A 24,552-nucleotide genomic window follows, 5' to 3' on the forward strand; every position below is an offset into this window, starting at 1 on the left:
TAAATAGAAGTTATTTTGAGAAATGGTGACTGTAAAATGTAGCAGACAAATGGGCAGAGATATTTGGGTCTTTCAGGTGCCTTTAAGAAAACAGATTAGAAGCTTTGACTTACAAACAAGTCACCTCAGGATGACAGGTTACACTCTGTGAGCTGCTTTGAGCCTGTGCATGCCAGTTCCTGTGCCAGGACACTGATAATCACACAGTGCTTGAGACTTAAGAGGACTCACCCATCAGGGTATCAGACACCAAGTGATGTTTTTAAAGCCCATGTTAGTTATCTGAATCATCTCTGAGCAGTGGAAAAAAAAGCATTGTAAATGCTGATGCACAGAATTTGTAGCTATGATAGAACTTCTGTAGCTGCACAGGGAAGGTGCTGTGTAAATGTCCTCAGCTGAGGACATTTTCTGTGTGGTGAGCAGCTGTGGTGTAGGGCTTTTGTTTGGTTTTCTCACTTCCACTCTCCCATTTCCTCTATTTGCAAACTCATGTCAAAGTAAGGAAAATTAATGTCTATTTTCTTTATTGTTTTACATCCATCAGTATTCCTCTAGCCACTGCAGGATATATTAATATAGGGAGTTATACAGCTGGTCATACAGCCTTGTACAGTCACTGAAACAGCTTAAATAGAAGAATAGACAAGAGTAAGTCTCTGGTGTTTTCCATTTATAAATCCAGAGCTGTGACAAACAATGAGGAAAAGTTAGTGAAGTCAGCTTGGCCTCAGGGAGACATAAGGGCTTTTAATCTGGATGCAACCTCAAGGTTCTTTAAATCCCAGTATGAAAGCTGCTGGTGGCCAGTATTTTGGGTGGAAGTGGGGGAGAAGGAACCACTGTGAGGAGGCTGGAAAATTAATTATTCATAATTGTTTCCTGTGCTATCAAAAGCTTGATATCAAAAGGGAGTGAGGTAGGCTTTTATAATTATTGTTATTATTAACTTGCAAGTGTTGATTTCTCACAGAAATACTCATTTTTGCACAAATGACTTTGCTCTCAGGTTTTCATCCCATGTGTAGCAGATAAAAAAGTTTCAAGGTTAAGGTATTGAGTTCCTTTTCTTGTGATGTTACGGTCTAATCTATTTAAAGGTCTTGTGGTGAACACCTTTGAAGGGTGTTTTAGGACAGGATTTTATTCAGTTTTTTCAGACTCAAAAGAAAATAACACTAATTTATTTTAAAACTGCCTTAGAAAAGCAAAAGAATCCTTTTTTTAGGCTTGGTAATTATTCCTTGATATCAGCCTTAATTTGGAATGATACTGTTTAAGGTGGTAGTTGCAATCAGCTTGACATTTTCTAGGTGGTTTTTTTTCTCTATTATGTATGTTTATTTTTTCTTCTTCCCCCTTTTTTCACATAGACGACAGAAGGCTAGAGAAAGGCAACAGAAACTGTTGGCCGAATTTGCCTCAAGGCAGAAAAGTTTCATGGAAACTGCCATGGATGTTGGTAAGTTTTTGTGTGGTTGACTGCTTGCTTTTATGTCTTTTCCCACATGTTCATATTAAGGTTTCTACTCAGTTTAAAAAACAAACAAAAAAAACCCCAACCATGTAACCAAACAGGAAAGCCTCCCCTCAGATTCTGCTTTTGTATCCACTTGTTAACTTTACACTTCTTGGGGAGCCTAACTTTGATTATAGGACAGATATTACTAAATACATAATTGCTAAAGAATAGATTAAATCTGCAGGACATAAATTTATTCCTAGTTTTTGTTAATATACAGTACATGAAATGATTAAATGTATGATATGTTTTAAAGTATTTACAGTTTAAAGTATTTACATTTAATATAAAATGTCCCCAAATTTCCCCCCAATCTTAAAACGATTGTATTTTTCTTTAATCTCTAGTAATAAAATTTAAGATTATTTCTCCATAGAGCCTCAAAGTTCAATATGGTGAAAATTTTAGCTTTTAAATGTGTTTATGGATCTAAGAAAGACACAATTTTTAGATCACCTCAGTTGCTCTAAGGGATAATGTATTCTATTTCAAATACTGTCTTTACACACCATCAGGTCTTGTTGTTCTTGAGAGTGAGTTCTTTCAGATTCTCCTGAGTAGAAGTGGATATTCCTGATTAGTTTGTGTTCAGCTGAGGAATGGAAAATATTTTTGTCATTTGGGTCACTTCATAGAAAATAAGCATGTCTGAAAGATAAGAAGCTGGAATCTTCCCCCACTTTCCATCAAGTATCATCTGCTGTGAAGTTTTGATTTAAGCATTGGTTAGAAATATTTTGACAACTGTATTTGCTGAAGAAGTCTGTCTTTTGAAATTGTTAAATTCTCTTCAGTTCATAGGTTTCTGAGAAGATTTATTCATTTATATGTATTAAGGTTTTGGATACCTTAGCTGTCTTGAATGGGACTCTGAGCAACCTGCTGTAGTGGAAGATGTCCCTGCCCACAGCAGCAGATTTGGAACTTGATGATCTTTAAGATCCTGTCCAACCCAAAATTACTAAGATTCTGTGAAATAAATCACTCTATATATGATGTTATATTTGGAGGGTGTGCAATACTCTAATTTTCTTCTGTGAACTTTGTATTGTAAGTCAACCTCACTAAATGGCAGCTATTTGTTTGTAATCTAATTGTAGAAGTAAGGAAGAAGGGGAGAAGAACCTTGCAGTTCTCCTTATTAGAAATTACGTTTTTATATGGTCATGGCTCATTGAGAGTAACTGGGAAACTTCAAATCTTCAGTCACTTATATTTTGAATTTATCATATCACAACTTTGAAATTGATGTGGTTTATATATGAAATCAGATATATATCTAAATCTAGATATATATATATGGATGTAGATGTACCTGTCAATAGCTATATAGCTGTATTTATATATACATAAATGGGCATAAATACTTCCATGCATAGATTTTATAAGCTATGTTTTAAGATAACTGCTTTGATTTGTGGATGAATCATGGCAGCTAAATCAGTAAATCACACAGCATTTTTTTTGTGAAGGACTGTGAATATTTAGCTTTTAGTTAATTCACATTAAATTCTCAGATAGGCAGACCTAGGTTTTATTTTTATGATTGTGCATTCAAAAATTCTTGGACATGCAAGATTTAAATCACTTGCTTCTTAGTATTTAAAGAATTAGTAACTCCAGATGCCTCAATATCAAAAGCAGTGTTTATTGTCTGTACAAGATCATGCCCAGCACTAGATAGAATCAACTTCATGAACTACATTTTCATAAAGTTAATTCTTCATAGAGATGTTTGGCAACAACTTAATAGAATTCCAGGCATTGTGTTACTAATAATTACTTTGCCTTTTCACTAACTGTTTTCAGTGTCTTCTGCATTGTCATTCCATTTTCTGACTTTGTTATGAAAATACACTGAAGTAGTACTATAGTCCAGTACCAGCTTTTATGTTCTGACTGGCATTAAAATAGCTCTCAGAAAGTAACTTCATATACCATTATAGTGCATGGAGCTTGTTTAAAAATCTAGATTGATTTTTGCCAGGAATATTTTGTTCAGTTTGTTGAATCTAAGTGGTTTGTTTAGCTGTGAATTCAATCTCAATATGATACAGAAAATTACTGAAAATGTTGCAGAAACTTGTTATTCTAATTTTAAAGCACAAAACACAGTAAGAATTTTGAAACTAGTCTTTCTTGAGTGATTCATTTCAAAACTACTCTTATGAAATTCATAGGTTTACCCTGAATCATAGCATGACAGTGCTGAAATAGCTCTGAAACTAAAGAAAAAATCCTTTTGTACTAAAATCAGTAGGAATAGCTGAAAGTAAAGAAAAAATCCTTTTGTACTAAAGTCAGTAGGAATTCACTCCCCTCTCACACAGAGTCTGTTACCTGTTACTTTTCTTATAGATTGAAGCCCAGCAGTAGGTTTAGTTCTTAAATTTGTTTACTTGTTGTAACAGTAATACTGTCAAAAATGCAGGAATGGTGAGTCCACAGCTCCCTTGTTTTGTGATTGGTGTCATTTGGGCAAATTTATATTATCACTGGTAAAATGTGAGAACTGTTGTAATTGGTTTGGGGTATAGCACTTAAAAACTTTGTAATACATTTCTATTGACAGTGTGAAAGATTGGAAATACTCTGAAAATAAATGTGCCTAGGAAGAGATAGGAATAATGGAGAATAGCCAAAGCTTAAAGGTTATTTTATTATAACCCATATACTTCTTAGTTTCTAAAGTGTTTAATAAAGTGCACAGAGGCACTGTTAATCCACTGAGGTATTCCTCTTTGGTTGCTGGGATGCTGCAATGAAATATGGCTTAAAAGGAAGTTACTTAATTACATGTTAATTATTCAATAATAAATGTGTCTCATTTTACTAGTAGAATTTATTTATTTGAATTGACATACACAAATTCATCTGAGATTCTGAAAATAAAGGTTGGCATTTTCTTTCACATAGTTACAGTAGAAAAAAAAATCCAATTATGTAGCACTTTCCATTTGTGCCCCCTGTTACTTTCTATTTATATTCTGTGACATCTGCAGAACTGCATTGCCATTCAAGCTTGCCTGGAAGTAATTAGGTGAAATTTAGAAACAGTTATGTTAATGAAGTAGGATAGAACAGCATCCACTGTGCTGTCTTTAGCTGTTTGACTGCAGGATAAACAAAAAAAAGGAGAAAAATAAACCAAGAAAAGTGCTCTAAAAACAGCAGATAGAGCTCTCAATGTGTCTGAGGGACTGTCCAGAGAGTCAAAAATGTGCTGTTGGTTTCAGCTCCAGATGTCTTCCTGCTCCTGGTTACAGCTCTCTGAGCTCTTCACAAGCACTGCCCCAGGGTGAGACCGTGGTTTATCTTGTGATGTGGAACTCTGTGCAAGAGATTTTTAAAACTTCATAACATTCAGAAGGGACTTGATAAGAACAAAACTAAACCACTCAGTTCTAGGTTAATAGTAGCCTTTAACAAATTACAGTTATATTTGTGAAGATCTGTCTGTCTGAATTTTATAAAAACAAAATATCTGTTCCAGGCAAGCTGCTGAACTACTTATCGTACTGAAAAAATTGCAAATTGGTTAAGTTGTTAATTATAAATGCTAAGATTGATTTCTTCAATAGTTTTCACATCTCTGAAGTGGCCAGTGTGATTTTTAAACTTTTTTAATGCATCCTGATAAGTATGCAGATGATCTTTTATGTCTTTCTCACAGTGTGCATCTTAGCAGGATGCCATTTTGTCCTTCATGAAACATTCCTTAGTTAGACTTAAAAAGAAGCACAGAGTCTTAATGCAAGGTGACATATATTTCCTAACACTCAATCTTCTGAACCCAGATAGAAAAATAAATTAGGTACTGATCTCTTGAGAATGTATATGCTGGGTCAGGGCAAAGAATATTAGCATACTAATGGTTGCTTTGATACCAAGGGGCCTCTTTGACACAATGTGTGCAGCAGTACAAATGTTGACTGCAGTCAGTGGAGATTGTGAACTATGTGTACTGTGTTTACAAAGCCCTTTTGGTTTGGGGGGTTTGCTGGGTAGAGGAAATAACAGAATGCATCCTTAGCTCTGGAGAGTAGAAATGAAATTAAATTCAGGTAGCAATGCATTCAGCGGTACATCAATGTGCTAGTTTTTAGCAGACTGATCAGTAATTTGTTAGGAGGTAGGAAGGGCTGAGTTTTTGTAACTTTGTGTCTCTACTTCTGTTGGTACAAAATAAACAAAGAGCTAAATAATTAAAAAAAACTCCTGGGAGCTACTGGGTCTGGCTCTTCCATGGATTTCTGTCACAGTTTAAATTTGTCTATCCTGTTTCAGTGTTTTAAGGTTCATATTTATTCAGATTTGTGAAATAATTCCTAAGGACAAAGAAAAGTTCCAGAACCCAAAGAAAGGAGTGAAGTATACTACAACATCAGACAAATCTCATGACAGAAACTTGGTGAACTGATAGCAGTACCATGTGTCTTACCTTGTATTTTTCACTGGCTCCTGCTTTACACACTGCCATCGTTAGGACAAGTCTGTGAAACCAGTTAGGTTAAATCTTTGGAGCTAGTTTAAGTCAGTAATTGAGGTTTATCAGAGTCCATTCAAAAGATGTGAGGGGTTTTGTTTGGTTACAGTTTTTTTGGTATGCCTACTTATTTGAGATTTTAATTTCTTGCCAATATCCCTTTGTTTTCTTTTACTAGCTCAGGTGCAAATTACTTTATTAGGAAGTCTTCCTTGGTGCTAGGTCCTTGAAAGTTTATTGTTTGCCAGAATAGCCTAGCTACATCCACATCTAAGTAGTTGTGAAGGAATCATGCACTTAATCATTGAGTTCTAAAATTAAATTAGCCTGATTTTTATGTGCCTGTTCCCCATAGGCAATAAAAGTATAAATTGCATATATTGAACTGATTTTAAATACCTTTTAAATCCTTAGTTCTGGGGTTTTTTTTCCCTTCAAGTTAAAAAATAGGCAATTGGTGATGAATTAATGGTATTTTGTAAATTAAATATTGACAGATTTTGATGACTTCCATTGAATTGCTCTAAATCAGATTGATACACTGTATTCTCTTTCTGTGCTTCTGAAAAATATTGAATGGTTGCATATTTTCTGTTGCATTGACAATATTTTAGAAAAGGAGGGAAAAGCAAGCTGAATCTAGTCCTTGTAATTTCTTGCATTTGATACAAAGGTGTACATGATCATGCATTACACAATTATGAGGTGATGTTAAATACAAAAAATAGCATTTAGTGTTTGCTTCCTCCCTTCTCTGCTACCATTTGCTTCTAAGTTTCCTGGATGTTTTGGACATTTGCAGTTGATGCATTTTTTGTTGTGCTTTTTATTTCATTGTACGTCTGGCTGCCACTAGATGGTGATAGACATGTGTACAATATTAACAGCTGCACGCCAGGGAAGATCAGGGCACATTTTCATATGACCCTCAATAACTGACTAGGAAATCAGTACTTACTGGAACAGTGTAATTTTGATTCAGCCCTGTGAGCAAGAGCATTGCATGGAGCTTTTTATAGCAAAGAAATATTCTGCCTGGCACCCAACACGCCTCTCCTTATGGCAGCAGCCTCCTGTGCCAAACTTGTAGCAGATTTTCAGAAGACAGCAGTTCTCCTAAAAATTCTGCACGAGGACTGTTGCTGTACTCAAGGTTTTTGGATTCCCTATTCAGTACTTCAGCCGACTTAATCAGAGGGATAAAGAGTATGGTTGAAGTTAGAGAGGAGGAAGTGTTTTCCTTTAGAAAAATTTTGTTCAAGGAAAGATGCAAAGAAAGAACCCACATATTCTAGGTCAAGAGGCTGACTGTATGTGCAGCACGAGTGGATCATTTAGTCCCAAGGTGCTTTTCTTTCAAATCAATAAAGAATTTTTCACTTTGATTGTAGCATAACATAAAATGGCTTGCCCTGAAATCAGCACCACCAACTGTCATGTGATCAAAGCTGTCTGAAGTGCGGTGGCTTTGATGCTTCAGAGCTGGGCCTTAGCCTGGAACATTTTTGTGCACCTAGGAAGGAGCAATGTGGACCATGAAGAAAACAGATAGTCATTTTTCCTTCAAATGGTTGTTTCAGTCAGCTGATCTGGTTTTACTAGAGAGTCATATTGTTGCCCTTCATCTCTCTATGCACCAAGTTTTCAGTATATCTAATGAGGTAGAAGTTAGATCTCTGTTGTATAGAAGTTTTTAGAAGTCCAAGTTCAATACAAAACTCAAACGAAACATTTAATTCCACGGGGAGTAATTTTGCCTATTGAAAAAACATGTACTTCATTTTGTAGGTGTCTTTCTTGGAAGCAGAAAGGTTCATTTCAAGCAACTGACAATGTTTTAATTGTAGATAAACTAGAGAAATTATTTTGTAGTTTTTTCATCACTACCTCAACACAGATGAGTTGGACATCCTCAGATGGAAATCCTTAATTGGATTTCTTTACTTCTGTTTAATATAAATTGTCTTATTTGTTTTTAGAATCACCAGATGCTGATATTGCCATGGAGGTAGCTACATCCGAACAGCATGTTTCTGAGGCAATATATGACTGTGTTATTTGTGGACAAAGTGGCCCTTCTACTGAAGACAGACCTACAGGGCTAGTTGTACTATTGCAGGCATCCTCAGGTATGAATGTGTGTCTTGTAGGAAAAGCAGTGTTTCTGAAGCTTTTAGCATGTGTGCATAAATCCTGTTGTGTCCCGTGAAATCTGGAAGCACTGTGTTCCTATTTTTTTTTTTTGTGGATGGTTCTCTATGAGACACATAAGGAACTTTTTAAAAGTTTGGGGAAAGAACAAATTGTTTAATTCCCTCCTACTTTCTATTAGCTTTTGCAAATGCAGAAGTACATTATAGGCCTGCAGGAAAATCAGTCCTGGAAGGAAAAGACAATTAAACAGCCATCAGTGTATCTGCATGTAGATACCAATGTTAGTGGATATAGGTGTTGGTGTGTGTGTGTGTGTGTATATTTATTTATTTATTTATTTATTTATTATGTACAAGTGGAAAAGAACAACTTTCAGTCTTTAGATTCTTTAGTAAGTTTTTACTTTTTAACATCAACAAAGCACATTATAGTTGCAAACCAAAATTGCCTGATTGTTTTCATAGCTGTTTAGCCTGTTGTTAGCCATGGCACTGTGTGTTGCTGCTTCTCTTCTCGCAGTGTTGGGGCAGTGCCGCAATAGCCCCGAGCCAAGGAGGCTCCCCACTACTGAAGAGGAGCAGATCTACCCCTCGGATACCTGCGCGGCGCTGCACGACGTCAGGCTGACAACGCTGCAGCGGTACTTCAAAGATGTAAGGATTTCATGTGAACTAGACTAGCACTTAAGAAAGATTTGTATGTAAAAAGATAAATGAAATTGCAACTTAGAGTCCTCCTAGTTTCATTTCTACATCTAGCAAATGCTTTTTCATGTTGCAGTCATTCTGAAATGTTTCATTTGATAGGGTCCTTATTTTTAAATCATTTCTGGCTTTCTCCCATTATATTTCTGGCATGAGGCATCTAGTATATCTACAGGTTACATAGTCATTAAATATCCACACAAATACTCTCTAGAAGAAGGTATTTCACAATCCAGTGTGACCACACAATTGGAATTTGGGTTCACTGTGTAAGCAAACACCAGTTCTCTTGTAGCCATTCAGAAAACCCAGTCAAGGAATTGCTCTTAATCAGGTAAAAGTATTTTGTAAGTGCAGAGTAAGTGGAAAGAGTTGTTTTAATCTGTAACAGGTTTCTGAGCACTACAGAGAAGGGGAGTATGAATGGATGGAAGGAGAAACCAGTAGAATGCATCCTCTTCTACTGAATCCTCAACTTGCACAACATCTGAAGTTCAATTTTACATTAATTTATAGCAGATGTCTGCTTTGCAGTTCTGTTAGCTGTTCCGAAGAGTTTTACACTACTTCACAAAGCCAAGTTACAGCTTTTCACATTTTATTTTGAGAACCAATTCTTGTTGCTTAGCAGGACATACTCAATTGTAGACCTTTGTGGAAGGACTGCTTGTCACTTCCCTTGTAGTGCCTAAAAGAGATCTGTAAGATAATACACAACTGTTCTGAGAAATCATTTTCAGGGAGAATAATATGGAACCTGTGATCCTAAATTAGCTTCTATAGACTAGTCCTAGGTGAGATGCCAGCTTTTCAGTGTATCTAAGTAAATAATGAGCCTTTAAAAGCTTAAAGATAGTCTTTAAAGTGGAAAATGGCAATTTTTACTCTAACACAGTTGCTAGCTTTTTCATAATGACATCCACAGATAATTAAAATTTGCCAACTGCAGCCAAGCTTGCTTATGTAGATTAATGTAGAGTAAAGTTCGTAATTGTTTTGATACAGTCCTAAAGACTGGTCAATTTTTTCAGAAAGTATCTTACTCTAAGGAAAATATCATGCATTTCCTTGCTAGAAAGTGAAATTCTGAAAGACCTAAGCAAAAAATTATTTTTTAGCAAACACTTTTTTAGCTGAGAAAGAATTTGTGGACATGCTTTTCTTCTTTTGACATTGATGACACTGGTTTAATGTATCAGATAGTTAATTAGTATTTTTTCCTGCTGAAGTGATAAAAAGCATTGAAGTAGCACTGAAGTGGAGCTTTATTTGTACATGTTTGCATGCTACAAGAGAAAGGAGTTCCAAGCAAATTGTTACCAAAATCTTGATCTTACTAAAGCGTGTATTTCCCTTTCTGTGCAGTAATACTACCAACAGGTTAGCCTAACATGCACTGTAGTGCAATGAGCAAATGCATCCTACTTTCACAAATTCTAGTCCTGATTCAAACATCAGTTGAATTAGCTATTTTTGTTTTCAGGTCACTACTATGCTAAAAAGAAAGTCTCTGCTTGAAAGAATTAATCCTTAAATTGTTTTGGACATAAAAATGGAAACATCTGCTAGTGTCTTGAGTGTCTTCTTATTGCTTAGCTAAGCTGAACAAGTCCTTTTGTTTATCAACTGTCTCCTTCCTCTAATAGATTTTTGGAGGCAAGTGAATAATTTCATTTAGATGTAAGAATTTTAAATTATGAAACATGATCTAGCTTATTCTGCTAGAAGAAAACAAATCCATAAAAGTACCATTGAAAAGCTACATGCTGCCTAGATATTAGGCAAAACAGATCACTTCTTTCCATAGAGATTCCATCTTGCACTTTCTTAGCTGGAATTTGATGCTTGCTGTCAGGGAATTGAGTTCTTGCCCATTAAAAGAAAAATCATTGAAAGTGTTTATTTTTAATATGGAGAGGTATGACTAAAGATTAGGAGATAAAATGTCATATACTGAATTAATAGGACTGTTTCCAGAATCACACAGTACTCTGTAACCAATAGCTTGATATGGTGTGCTCCATCCCAAGCCTATGGCTTGCTTTGGACTCTCCTTTATTTCTGAGCTCAAGAGTAATAGAATAAAGTCTTTCTGGGTAAGATTTTGAGGTTGGTTTGTTCTTTGGTTTGTTGTTTGTGTTTTTTGTTTTTTTTTTCTTTATCTTTTTGCAACTGCTACTCAGTGGCCTCATTAGATATATGCAATCAATAATGTTTTTTCTGAATGACATATTGGTCCTGTAGGGCTTACCCAGGTATACCATACAACCTTATTAATGCTGTCTACTAAATCACGCGACAACCAGCAGGAGAAAGTCTTTCTTATTTTATGGCCTGGGAGGCTTACAGCACATTACAAATGACAGCTTGAGGCATGGTAAACAGGAGCATGTCCCATAGCTAAAATTTGTAATTTTTTTTTGATTTCCTGCACATATGCAGGAAAAAAAAAAGATACTAGGACACCCTTAGAAAATGCATGTATCAGAGTTGTTCATGGTACTCTTATTTTGCACCATACATTAAGACTGTTTAGGGTCAGTTCACACTAAAAGTTCTTTTCCAGTTCTGGTAGCCATAAATCTTTCTCTGTTCTTTAAATGTATAACCAGAATGTACATTTCAGTCTGTGTATGAAATTTTTGAGAAATAGAAATTTAATGCTTAGACTGACTGTAGTTTGATATTCTGTGAGAGAACTTTCTAGAATTCTTTATAAATTTGCCAGAGGTGATTGTTTCTTCAGATCATTATTTTCTGAAAAAAAAAATACCAGTGGGGTAACTTTTTTGGACTTGTGGGCTGTAAGTGCAGTCTTCCAATAAGGCCAGTGTTTTTAAAACAAACCTACTATACAGCAGAGCTCCCTAAACAAGTTTTTGTGCTCTTTTCCAATTATGATGAGTTATATATGATGCTGTTCAACAACTCATTAAAACCTCTAAGTGTTTACAATGAATTTTAATAAGAGATTGTGTTTTAATTATATAACGATGGTATTGTTATTTTGGTTATCTACAAAACTGAATGAAATGTGTTGGAACAGTATATTGCTCTTGTAAATGAGGTAACTTCTGCTACTGGAACAGCTGTTGGAGTTAGAGCCACCTTCATGCAGTAATGCCAGAGATTACTTAAAGAAGTTATCTTAGTGACAAGAACTGCAGAAGTTTAACTATTGGAAAGAATAGCATAATAGCTGCCATGTCAGTCAGCATAAATAAACACCTTTTATAAATTCTTTTTTTTTAAATTTCCTCAGGATATCTTTAATTAGGTAGCATGCAAATAGAAATCTGTATATCTTGTACATCCTAACGTTTTAGTAAATACTTTTATAGCTTTATATATTATAGTTGGGGTTTTTTTCTTACTGTTGTTGCTTTGATTTAGAGTTCCTGCCTACAAGCAGTGTCGATAGGCTGGGAAGGAGGTGTTTATGTACAAACTTGTGGTCACACTTTACACATAGATTGTCACAAATCTTACATGGAATCCTTACGGGTAAGTAAAACTGAGGGTCATAGTTGTTTATTTGGATCTGAACTGCTTTTACTGAAATCAATTGAATTTATGCTGTTCAAATCAGATCAATCCCATGTTTTGTGTGACTGTACAGAATAGTTTCATTATGTTTCAAGAACTTAATAACTTAAAGTACTTTGTTTTCTGTTATTCTATCAGAAAAAATCTTGTGCAAAATTAACCAGCACAAAAAAATAAAGACTAAGTGATGACTTCTTGTTTCATATGAACCAGCATTTTTGTTCAAGATTACTTTACAGGATATTTCTTCAGGTTTTGGGTTTGGTGGGACTTTTGGTGGGGTTTTGTTTGTTTGGGGGAGGGGGATGGTTGGTGGAGGAGGGTGTTTGTGGTTTTGTTTGTTTGTTTTTCTGGTTTAGGATTTTTTTGGTAATTTTTTGTTGATTTCTTTTCATTTTGAGAAAAACTGTGTGCAATTCCTTGTATTTTTACTATTAGCATTGCTCCTACTGTGTGAAACTTAACCTCTAAAGAAACTAGAAGGTGTGCCAACTTGGATCCCGTGATGAATTCTTTTCCATATTCATTTAAATTTGCTTGCAGCAGTAATTGTATCATCAAGATAAATATAAAATAACATAAAAATCACATAAAGAATACAGCAGCAAAATCTGGACTTTCGTGGTAGTCTCTACTTTAAAGAATTTTGGAAAAGTGATTTTTTGCACCATATAAATTCTGAAGTAATTTTTTTTGTGGATTCTCTATTAAACTTCAAACAAACTGTCACTCCATGTAATTGTGTTCTTGAAGATTCTAGATTATTTAAGTGAACTTCTGATTGATCCTAGCATGTTTTACTAGTACGTGGATGAGTGCATAATAATTTTGACTATTTACTACCATTTTTAGGATTGAAATAATTTACATAGACCTGTGTTCATCTGGATGAAACATTTATTTTTACATAATACAGTTAGATATCAACATGGGAAACCATGGAGGCAAGTCATGAAGCTGAAGCAAGGTTTCTTGCCAGTTAACAGGAGTACTGAGGATACGTCCTCATTTTCCAAACATGAACTTCTGTGCCCATTCTTTCATCCTTCATGTGATACAAGAAATAATCAAGGTTCTTTTCATGCTGCCTGCCAATGACTACTTGATTAGGCTTTTTCCAGTCTGTACTTGGAGTCTCAAACTTCAGGGGAATTGTCAGAAGGAGACAACAGGCATGAAATGTTGGAAATACTCAATTGAAGTCTTTCTACTTTATTATGGGGATATTGTTGACAATGGAGAGTGCTTAAAAATCAGGAAGATATTTGAGTTGGAGGATTGTAAGACAGTCTCTAGTGGCTAAGACCTTTGTCAGTAAAATGGGTAACTATTCTAATTATTCTTTCTTTACAGTTTTAGGTCTTAAGACTTAGTTTTTTCAGTATGCACCTGAAATATCAAGCTAAAAAAACAATAATCATTCACAAATTTCAGCTCCATCTTTATTTCCTTTTAGAATGACCAAGTCCTCCAGGGTTTTTCAGTGGACAAAGGAGAATTTACCTGTCCCCTGTGTAGGCAGTTTGCCAACAGCGTTCTTCCTTGTTATCCTGGAAACAACATGGAAAGGAGCGTTTGGCAAAGTCACAGTAACAAGTGTATGCAAGATCTTGTGCAAGAGGTGGAAGACCTTCAAGAACAGCTGGGAACTTTCCCAGTAAGCATCAGTGTAAGGCAGAAAGATCCTTGTTAATTTGCCTCTACCTTTCAGTTTTTACATTGTATTGCATTTGTGATCTCTTAGAATCCTGGCAACCTCGGAAAGTTCATTTTCTTCTGATATTGAAAGCAACATACTATTGTTTCCTTATCAAGAAACTTAGAGCATTTGCTGCATTACCTACGAAAAATAAACAGTTGAAAGCTGTGACAAAATGTAATTAATATAATTTTTTATTGAGTACATTTTCAGTTTTCTCCATAGTAATTTACAAAGAACAAAGTCATGTAATATAAAATATATTTATAATTTTCATACAATGAAAAAAAAACAATAGTCTCATAACTGGAAGCTATTTAAACAATGTCTCTTAAGAACTTGGTAAGGTATGGATTATTCATTTTACAGAAAGAGCAATTTGCAGATGCTCATGTGTTGCAAAGCTTCATGAGGTCCTCTGAATGACAGAATAAATTACATTAAATTTTGTTACCTTCAAGTCTTGATGGAGATGCTTTGTGTTTCTGTGTACCTGTAAAGTGCAAATATACTTTAAAATAACACAAGCAATGAGATTCTTAAACTCAGGAGATGGAAAAACCAGTTATGTTTTCATATTCAGAACAAATCAAAATAACTTTCCAAAATATCCTGACACTTCTGTGAGACAGAATACTGACTTTTAATGCACATTTTTTCATAACCTGCAAATGTGTTTTACAAATGTGAAAGTGCTACGCTTTATAATCAGCTACTGCATTTCTTCAGGTAAAATTAACTAATCTTCTTTTGTGTCTTTATTCATAGTCTGAAACCAACCTCAGTAAAGAAATGGAATCTGTAATGAAAGATATAAAAAGTACCACACAGAAGAAGTATACAGATTATAGTAAGACTCCTGGATCACCTGACAATGATTTCCTGTTTATGTATTCTGTAGCCAGGTGGGTATGTTTTCTTTTTGTAGTTTTAATTTGGTATTTCTCACTCATGGTATTAGTCACTAGAATAGCTTTCTTCTTTAAAAAAAATTTTAAAAAATATTTCATCCTCTCCAAAAAGGACTTTTTGCATTCTCAGTACATCAAGGTTACATTTTCTGATTTTCATATACAGGCATTATGCAAGATGAAAACATGTGTCTCTTGGTTCCTTTTTGCTACGTGTAGCAGTGGCACAAAACCCAGAGAACATTGTCGTATGCTTATTTAGTTTTCTTCTTAATTCAAGGTTTTGCTTTCCATAAATCAAAATTTTATGTTGCATTTCTTGTTTGGCTTTCACTTCCCAAATTGTCAAATCTACTTTATCTGTCTTCTACAGAATGAGATTTTTTTCTGTATCACTGCCATATTGCTAGTTTTTTAAGTCACAAGGTGTTTTTTATCTCTCTGACACACATTAGTTTTATTTACTTAAAAGAAGATCACAGAAGGAGCTTTTTTATTACATAAGTAATCAGGAATTTCTCCTCATATAGTCTTTAAACTTCTAAAAAACTGTCAAAACCAGTAGCAGCATTTTTTTGGTGATGTTTGATTGTAGTTTTAGAGCTGTCAGTGTCACATACACTCTCCAAGAAAATCAGCCCCTCCTTCTATACCATTCATGTTAAGGTAGTCTGAATGGTTAATCTATTCAGAGTTACTGTAATACCAGGTTTTCCCATAAGAACTTGATGTACTCACTAAACAAATAATTTTCTAAACTCTGGCTTAGTGAGGCCTGCAGGGAAGATGCTGACTGCAGAGAAACTGCAAGCATAGAAGTGATGCCATTGAGTAGCATTTTTTTATTGCAGTTTCATAAACTCTCATTGCTGAGTGTCTTGAGTGTATAAGCAGTGGAAATATTCAAGGCTTGGCTCAGCAGGGCTGAGGTTCCACTCAGCAGGACTCTCTAAGGTTCCCCTTTTCACAGCAGGTTACACCATCTAATCTCTAGAATTCTCCTCCAACTCAGATTATTGTATTGTTCTGTTAAAAGAAATACTATCTCTATTCTTTCAGAGTATTTTAACTGATACAGAAGAGTTATGAAATTCTATACATAGCAAGTTAAAAGATTATTCTATACTTTTAAGTGGTATATGCTAGACAAGGATAAGTAATGTTGGGATTTTAGCACTTACATGTTGATCAATACAATTAAATACCCTTCCAAAAATACAAAGGACTCAAAACTAATATTTCACGTATCAAAGTATGATTACTTATAACCATAACTTGACATGCCATTTAAGATACAAAAATGGTGTTAAAATACATTTCTGGGTGCAGTGTCATCAAACTTTTAAAATGATAGCTAAACATATTTTAAATGTATCTATGTATTACTTTTATATTTGCACACAGAACTCAGGATTTGTTTTCATTCAAAGAGTTAAAAATACCTCAAACCAGAGCAGCATTTCTTTGCTGCTTGCACTGCTGGAGAGAGAAATTGTGCTTGACCTCTAAGATCAGGATATGTCTCTTTTACTCCTTGTGACCTCTTCCTGTTAGGGTTAGACTTGTGTCACCAATTTTCCATTTATCCCTGTTTCAGGAATTTCAGGTGTTGGATCCAGCCTTCAGTATTGTTACTATAACTCATAAGATCACTTACAAGGGAACCTGGCAGATCAGCTTCAAGGTGGTTAACTTGTCTTGCCTTTTCAGTGCAGCAATCCAGATTTACATGCTTCTACTACTTGATAATTGCATAAGAACTACAGGGTTAAAAAAATTAAACTTTTAAATAGACATTTTAATATAACTTTACAGTTTGTATTTATGGAAATAAATCGTCCAAACTGGAAGAGCTTGCTCTGTATGATTTTATTATGTGTTTAATTTTAAGTAATCAAACAATGGACTATCCATGATTAAAATTACATACTGAAGTAATTTTACTTTCTGTAAATTATTCCTGTCATTTGACCTGTTTCTTCCTTATTTCCATCCAGAGTTTTTCTTGAGGTAATGATACCCTTGTGTTCCTTACCAACCAGTAACCTTTGAGCATTTTTAGTTCCAGGTGTTCTGAAGCATTTAATTGTTTTTTTGGTCAGACCATCTACAGCTGTTTCACAGTTTTTCCTGGTATTTAACCCTTGCTTAGATGAGCATTTGAATACAGTGATATTTTGATTAACTCCATATATTTCCATGTGAATTAAACACTCTTAATCTTCTTATAAGTCATGTTCCATTTTCAATCAGAAAATGACATCATCTTCTGTCCTAAAAGATGCTGATTTATAGCTGAATGCCAGCTTTGCAGTGGATTACTGCATGCTGGAATGTGAAACAATACGTAGCCAGTTGCTGCAGGTTATTATTTCTTCTTCAGGAAAAAAGGAACTTACTTTTCTTCATTTTTGCTTACTCAGGTATATGTCACCGGTAGCAGAGAAAAAATATCACAAAAGAACTCTTTACCACCTTGTGGGAGGGCTAGCTGCTGTCTGTTTTCTTAGCAAAAGAGACACTCTGGGTCTTTGCATCCTGATTTGCATGCACAGCTGGAACAGCAGCTCCTTGGCTATGTCCTGCTTTTCCAAGAGTCATATCTTGTCAAATTTGTACCCTTTTCATGCATTTCTCCTTGTCTTTGCTGACATTCATGAGATGAGTGTAGGTGTCATTCCCAATTCACGTGTGCCTAGCTTTAATTTTCATAGTTCCACATTCAAAGCATTGAGGACTGTCATTTGTACTGATGTCTTAGAGGACTGTTTATGTATTGCACAGCAGTAGGTTTCATGCTTTTGTTGGCCGTGCGAACAAACCTTTTGTCTTTTCTGTCAGCTATGTATAGACTAATGTAAGAGCCATGTGTTCTTTCCTTCTGAGTCTGTGTCTCAGGATCTGGGGTTTTCCCTTGTATGTGTTGTGTTTGTAAATTGAAGTGAGAAAAATGATAGTCCCAATAGGAAGAGCAAGTCCATCCAAGCATATTCCCTTTCAGAAAAAGACATTGCATTTTTACTTCCCTCTACTCTGTCATGTATGAATTCTCAGAAATATGAAATCACCCTTCCCACCCCCTATTCATTCCTTTAACAAAAGCCCCCAGGAAGGGATGAAGTAGGTCTGGTTTTAATCAGGAGTCAGGAAAGCTGAGCAAAATCCATTTTCTCAGGTTTTTTTCTGTGAGTGAGGAGGATAAAGGCAGTGTCCTATGAAATGTTTTGCTCCAATGAATGACGCTGAGATTTCTAGATAGGAAAAGAAGACACTCATATAGATTTTCTTTCTCGTTCTCTTTCCTTTATGTTGAGGATTCTGAGATAGCAAAGGATTCTTTCAGAGACCACTCTGTGTTCCACGCTTCTACCAGATGCCCCCAGTTTTTCTTCACTACTTTTCTTCAGTAAAGGGCAGAGGGTACACAGATCCTCAAGGCAGAAGGGAGCTCAAATTAGGGAGGAGATACACTGGTCTCCTTCAAAACTGATTGAGGTCTATACCTGATGTAGGATATTTTCTGAAGGATAAGTGTTAATTTTCACAGAAGATGCTTTCTCTACTCTGCATTTTTATGCCAAATTACAGATATGTTTTCAAAGAGACATATTGAAGGAAAAGGTTAATACTTACATTTCCAAGAAAGCTGAGCTATAAGGTGCTGCCTTTGAGGAGCTGGGGACAATGAAGAAGTGTGGGAGGTGAGAGTTGGCATCATATACTTGAACTGAGTATGTGATTACAAAAATAACTTTCCTTACATTTCTTATAGTAAAAAGTACTATATGATGCCTCATATGTAATAGCAAGAGGTATTTTTCAGAATTGTCCCTGAGGATTATTTTTTGTGAAATGGCACCTATGCCTTGCTGAAAGGGAAATTTAAAATTGTAGATCTAGAAAATTATTCTTAAACATTCAGGTAGTCTTTTTGATTTAAATCTTAATTATCTTCATTTTAATGGAAGACTGTCATTGGTTTTGTTCTACAAATTAGTTATCAGAATGTTCACAGAAATAAAACATACTGATTTCCTTCATATTCCCATGATGAACTAGCACATGCTGATCTACAGCTGCTATTTTGTCCACTAATATGAAATCCCTGTCCCTGCTTCCTTGCTGGTAGATTTTCAGAAGTTCAGTGAGCACTGCAAATCGCCTGAAGAGTGGAAAATTCCCCTGTCACACAGATGCCCTTATCAGCAGCAACCAGATGGAGCTCTGAGCAGGCACATTATCAATGTTAAATTGCCTTTTCTGAGTAGAGAGGATTAAAGCATTCCTTCAGAAATGGATGGCATAAGCTGCAAACTTAGGGATAGGAATATTCAGAAATGCTGCTATTTTAAAAACGTAGGAAAATTTCTTAACAAACACTGCATATCAAAATACATTGTTCTTTCAAGTTGATGAAGCTTAAATTCTTGAAAATAATTTGTTTTGAATAAAAATCCTCTAGTTTCTTCTTAAATGGAGGGGGAGGGGTGTTCTTAGCTTGGATATGTTACGTGCCTAAAATTCTAGAATAGATTTTAATATGGATTCAGTTACTTTATATCAAACCTAAAATTGTTTCATTTTTCATTAAAGGACAAAATATGTTTAGAATGAGATTTAAAGTTTATATTGAATTAGCAAAACAACACTTCAGAATAATAGAATTATATTCCTTTTTTCTAATTTTTTAAACGTATGTTGCCTTACTAAAACAGGCTCTCAGAAAATATAACATAAATTGCTTGCTCCAAATCTTGAGAGTAAAAGATAATGCAGCAGTGAAACATCCAATTCCAAAATTAAACAAAACTATCAAATTTGGCCTAAACAATTGATGCCTAAGTATCAGATTACAGTAATACTGAGAAAGAAAGCATCAGTGTGGCATGCAGAGATTCAGTGACACAACTACTGGTTCATACTAATGAGCTGCAGTGAATAGCATTTCATTCAGAATCAACCTCCAAGGCTTTTATTAACTAACTTATCTATAAAGGGCAGTGCTTTAATTATAATTCAGACTGTATTCATATTTAGTTGATGCTGCATCCATTGTACTCTCTGATTGTCTGAAGTGAAACAAAAGCTCTGCCAATGGAGAGAACACTTTTTAGATGTATATGATTGACTGAAAGTTAGCCAATATGTTTATTGTCTTTCCAGATTTGAACATAAATTCCTTTATTATGCTGTGTGTGCATACAGAAAAAAGACACAGAATTAACAATTTTTAATTCTTCTCTCACAACTCAATATAGTGCTTTGTTAATATAGTACTTAAAATCATATATGACAATATCTTAATAAAGTTTGTTTTTTTCTGAGCTGTATTTTGGCAGTATTTCACACTAAAGATTAGTTCACAGCATTATTTTATTTAGTGTATGCTGAGAGTTTGTCATGATTCATTTGTGTCTGTAGAAGCTTGAATAATGTTGTTCCATTCAGTACTGTTATGTTTTTCTAACAGAACAAACTTGGAACTTGAGCTGGTCCACCGAGGAGGAAATTTGTGTTCAGGAGGTGCAAGCACAGCTGGGAAAAGATCATGTTTAAGTAAGTTCCATGTTATTAAATGCAGTATAAATTATTAGAATATTGAGTAAAGATGTCTGGTTCTTTCTGGAACCAGAGATATATTCTGGTATTTACTAAATTACATCAACTTTTTCCTTTTAAAAACCATTTTTTTTTCTGCCATAAGGAGTCTTTGGTTTTTTGTTTCTGTTAGAGAATCTGAAAACTAATTTGCACAAATTCTTCATTAGAGCTGTTCCTGACTTGAGGATGTATTTTCACTGGTGAATTGTCTTAAGCCGGATGGATACTTCAGCTAGGCATGACAATTTTTTAAGTCTTGTTTAAATTCATATGTCACATTTACCTATTTTTTCAGCCTTTTTAGTATTTTGCCATTGACTCTGTATGTCTCAGAAAATGAACAGGTTTCCTTTCATCAAAATACATTACTGGAACAAACTAAACTTACCAACCTTACAAAAAGTTAGAGAGCCTTCTCAAATGTGAGAAGTAAAGAAACTGTCTTTTTAAAGAGAAGCTTTAAGGTCACATCAACTGTTGCTTTTAAAAATATTGCTAATTTACAAAATATAAAATGTTCATAAATACATCTTTTTTTGATTGGAAATCCACTGTGAAACTGTGCGTTAATTGTCTGTAGGAGAAGTAAAACAGCCCACTAAGAAAAGCTTTGTTTTCATAGAATCACGGAGGCTTATGTTGGAAGGAACATTAAAGATCATCCCCTTTGTATTCAGAATTGTGTATATATTTAGGGATGAGAAATCTTATTTCCTGTGATGTGATTTGACTGTTTTAATATACTTGCACATAGGGGTTTAATCTGAAATTGCTAGAATATTGATTTAAAAGCATATTGATGATTTTTTAAAACCTGATAACATATCTTGATTTTATTTTTTTTTACTTACAATACATTGCACTTTGTTTACAATTATATTTTTCTGTTTCTTTCTTAAACTGTTGTGTAATTTTGAGTGTGTTGTACTAGTGCTTATTCCTTTTACAGTTGCTGAAAGGATTGTAGTCATATTTCTGATAAAGGGGTGTGCACAGCATCTTACCACAATGCACTTGGTTTTTTTCACAGTTTTGGGTAGAATGGTAAATTTTCTTATTTACACCTAAGTCAGTCATATTGTTGTTTTTAATATTAATCTTGCACTCCAGAAACATTCAAGGCCTTCCAGGTAAAGGCACTACATATATGAATGTGTTGTTGTGTTAAGCAGCACAGAGAGGTGAATGTCATCTGTTCATTGTTAAAATGTCCACATGTTGTTTATGTTCTGTATTGCTACTCTGGAAAATTGTGATGTAGCAATCCAGTAATATTTAATCTTGCATTAAAATAGACTTGTTTTTTAACATAAGGTAATGGGATTCTTCTAGAACAGACCTGTACAGTATTTCCATTTAATATTATTATATTTAGGTTTGGACATCAGGCTAAATATGACTAGTGGGAGCAGGGTTAGCTTTACATGTATAGCAGGGTTTGTTTTCATTAAACCATTATGTAATTGTGTGTTGCCTTCATTGCCCGTTCCATATCCTTGTGTTTAAGTTATGAAAAATTGTAGTTCTGTAGATTGATATTTTGAAGTATATTTTATCATCCTTCCAGAGTAATTTACTCTTCTAAGAGCAGTCCTGTTTTTGAAGTTTTGTTTAAGATGTACCTTCAACTTCTTCATTGTCTTCTGCAGTGAGGAAAGAATGGTGTCTAAAATCCATACCCCATCTAGAACTTGAGTACTGTTTTGTTTAAGTCTTCCTTGCACAGTACTGAAATGGCTTTTGTTTCTAAACATCTTTCATGTCAGGTTCAGCAAAAGCAATCCAAAACATAACCTGGTTTGGCTTTTTCTGTGTGTGAGATACTGAGGGGTTTCTTTTGTGATTAAGCATACCACTCTGTAGTAGTCTTGTAACAACTGTGAAGTTTGGTGATTAGATGTGGAAAATGGAATATATTGTCCCAGGTGAGCTGTTACAGCAGCAAACATCAGGGAAGATGGTGGGAACAAAGAGGTCAGGAGCTGTATAAGTAGATTGTACCATGAGGGCAGCTACTCTTGGGAAGTAAAATTAAGAATGATTAATGTAGCTCTTAGTATCGCTGACCAAGTGTGTGTGAGAAGAATGGTGAAGAAAATTTACCTGCAAAATTGCCATTTTAAGGCTTAACGTTTTGTATGTGTGCGCAACCAAAAAATGCAAAGAGTATCCTATTGTTTTTTACTTAAAAAATCAAGTCCTATTTGAAGGACTACATTACAGTTTTAAAGTCTATGGCCTTGCAAATTCTCATGAGTTTAGGGAAAATTATGATCTATAACAACTATACAAGTCTTATTTCTCTGTTTTGTAAAGTGTAAGAGACCTGTTACTAATTCTTTTATGATTTGCAAGATTGAGTTGCAGCTGTCTCTTTCCTATAATAGTTGATGTGGATGTGGTTGCAAAGAGTCCTATGCACCTCTCTGCCGCCACTGAAAATAAAGATACTAAAATAGGTTTTTTGCAGTGCCTTGCTGCAGTGGGTTTCTGTGGTTGGTTGGGCTTTTTGGTGTTGGAGGATTTGGGTTGGTTTTTGGATTTGTTTGCTTGGTTTTGGAGTTTTTTTCAGTTAGGAGCTGTCAGTCTGCAGATCCTTGGTGCCCATTCCTGCTAACTTGGAAAAAGCAGTTTTTCTCACCAGCAGATGATCTTAAGTATTTTCCAAAACACTTGGTATGCCACTAATATGTAGTGTGGGAGAAGTGAGGATAGGTACTGTTAAAATTTTGTTGCTAAAGTTGATTTAAAACACTGGTGAGTTTGGTATAGAGGGTAATTAGCTGCTTTATCAGCAATTAAGACTTAGTGAAGATGTAAGAGATTTTGTAAAGACTATCCAGTCTTAATGCCTTAATAGGCTTTTGCTGACCTTCATGGTTTTCTACTGATTCAAGTCTACTGGATCAGTGATGAATGGGAAGATGTTGCCAGCAGGTCTTTGCAGCTGCTGTTGCTAAGCGGACTATGTAAATCTCTACCAGGAGAAAGATATTTCTCAATCTCCTTATTGACAATCAAGTCCCATCTGGTTGTGTCAATTGGTTTTAGTTAAAATCTACATTCTTCTTGATAGTCCCAGGAAGCTTTGGGAGAAGAAGGGGGAAGAATCCCTGGTCTGTTAAGATGTTCACAGTTGAAACAAGGACGTTTTCAATTCCACCTGCAGTGAACTGCTGTGTCACTTTGTGATGTTTTCACATTGTAAATATGAATACTAATTTAGGGAATGTAAAAAGGGAAATCTGGATCAAGACAGAAAATTCCATGACAGCAGTATATGTCCTAAAATAAAGAGAGGGGGTATAGACACATTATCTAGACTGCTGCAAGCAGGACAAAGGCAGCTAATTCCTTAGTTTGTTTTCAATATGACAGCACATTGCTCTACATTGTAGAATTGGAATGAATAACAGAAAACACAATCTGATTTGAACTCTGGTAATTTGAGAGTTTACCAGTCAAGAGACCAGGAAAAAAAAAAGTAGGAAAAAAGGCAGCAAAACTTATATAGAAATTCGGGATCAGTTCGGCAAAGATCAAACCAAGATTACGAGACCAAAACTTAAATCTGTTTGCAACTTCCTGAATTGCTAATTTTTGTCAATTGAGCACAACATTTTTAGAATTTCTACCATTCATCTATCAAATTGCTGTCTTTTTATGTCTTGAATTTAGTCTTTTGTGCTGTGCATATCACACTAAAACTGAAAAGGGCTGTGAAACTGCCTTTGCGGACTCCTGCTTTTGCACTGTAACATAGCTGAATATTTTTAAGAGATTTGTCAACATTGGTAAAATGAGTCTGCTTTATTATTAAAAACAGTAAAGAATGCAGCTGCAGGTGCTGGTGCAGTGTGGATATATAGACAAAATACCCATTATCTTTGGGGTTTGTGAGAGGAGCAGTGTTACAATGCTTCCTCTTA

At 35.0% G+C, this 24,552-nt stretch overlaps 1 protein-coding gene across 4 annotated transcripts in view; it reads left to right on the top strand.

The window, feature by feature from the left end:
• UBR3 (ubiquitin protein ligase E3 component n-recognin 3) overlaps positions 1-24,552 on the top strand; it is a 104,135-nt gene that overhangs the window by 51,238 nt on the left and 28,345 nt on the right. For 2 of the 4 annotated variants that reach the window (XM_038141793.1, XM_038141795.1), the window contains 7 exons: positions 1,374-1,462; positions 7,988-8,137; positions 8,682-8,815; positions 12,260-12,370; positions 13,869-14,069; positions 14,880-15,016; positions 20,493-20,578. In XM_038141793.1, the coding sequence (XP_037997721.1) occupies positions 1,374-1,462; positions 7,988-8,137; positions 8,682-8,815; positions 12,260-12,370; positions 13,869-14,069; positions 14,880-15,016; positions 20,493-20,578 (908 nt within the window). Of the gene's footprint in view, positions 1-1,373; positions 1,463-7,987; positions 8,138-8,681; positions 8,816-12,259; positions 12,371-13,868; positions 14,082-14,879; positions 15,017-20,492; positions 20,579-24,552 lie in introns of all 4 variants that reach the window. The other 2 variants (XM_038141794.1, XM_038141792.1) reach the window with 1 other exon arrangement.

The sequence above is a fragment of the Motacilla alba genome, chromosome 7, assembly GCF_015832195.1.
Source record: "Motacilla alba alba isolate MOTALB_02 chromosome 7, Motacilla_alba_V1.0_pri, whole genome shotgun sequence".
Taxonomy (NCBI): domain Eukaryota; kingdom Metazoa; phylum Chordata; class Aves; order Passeriformes; family Motacillidae; genus Motacilla; species Motacilla alba.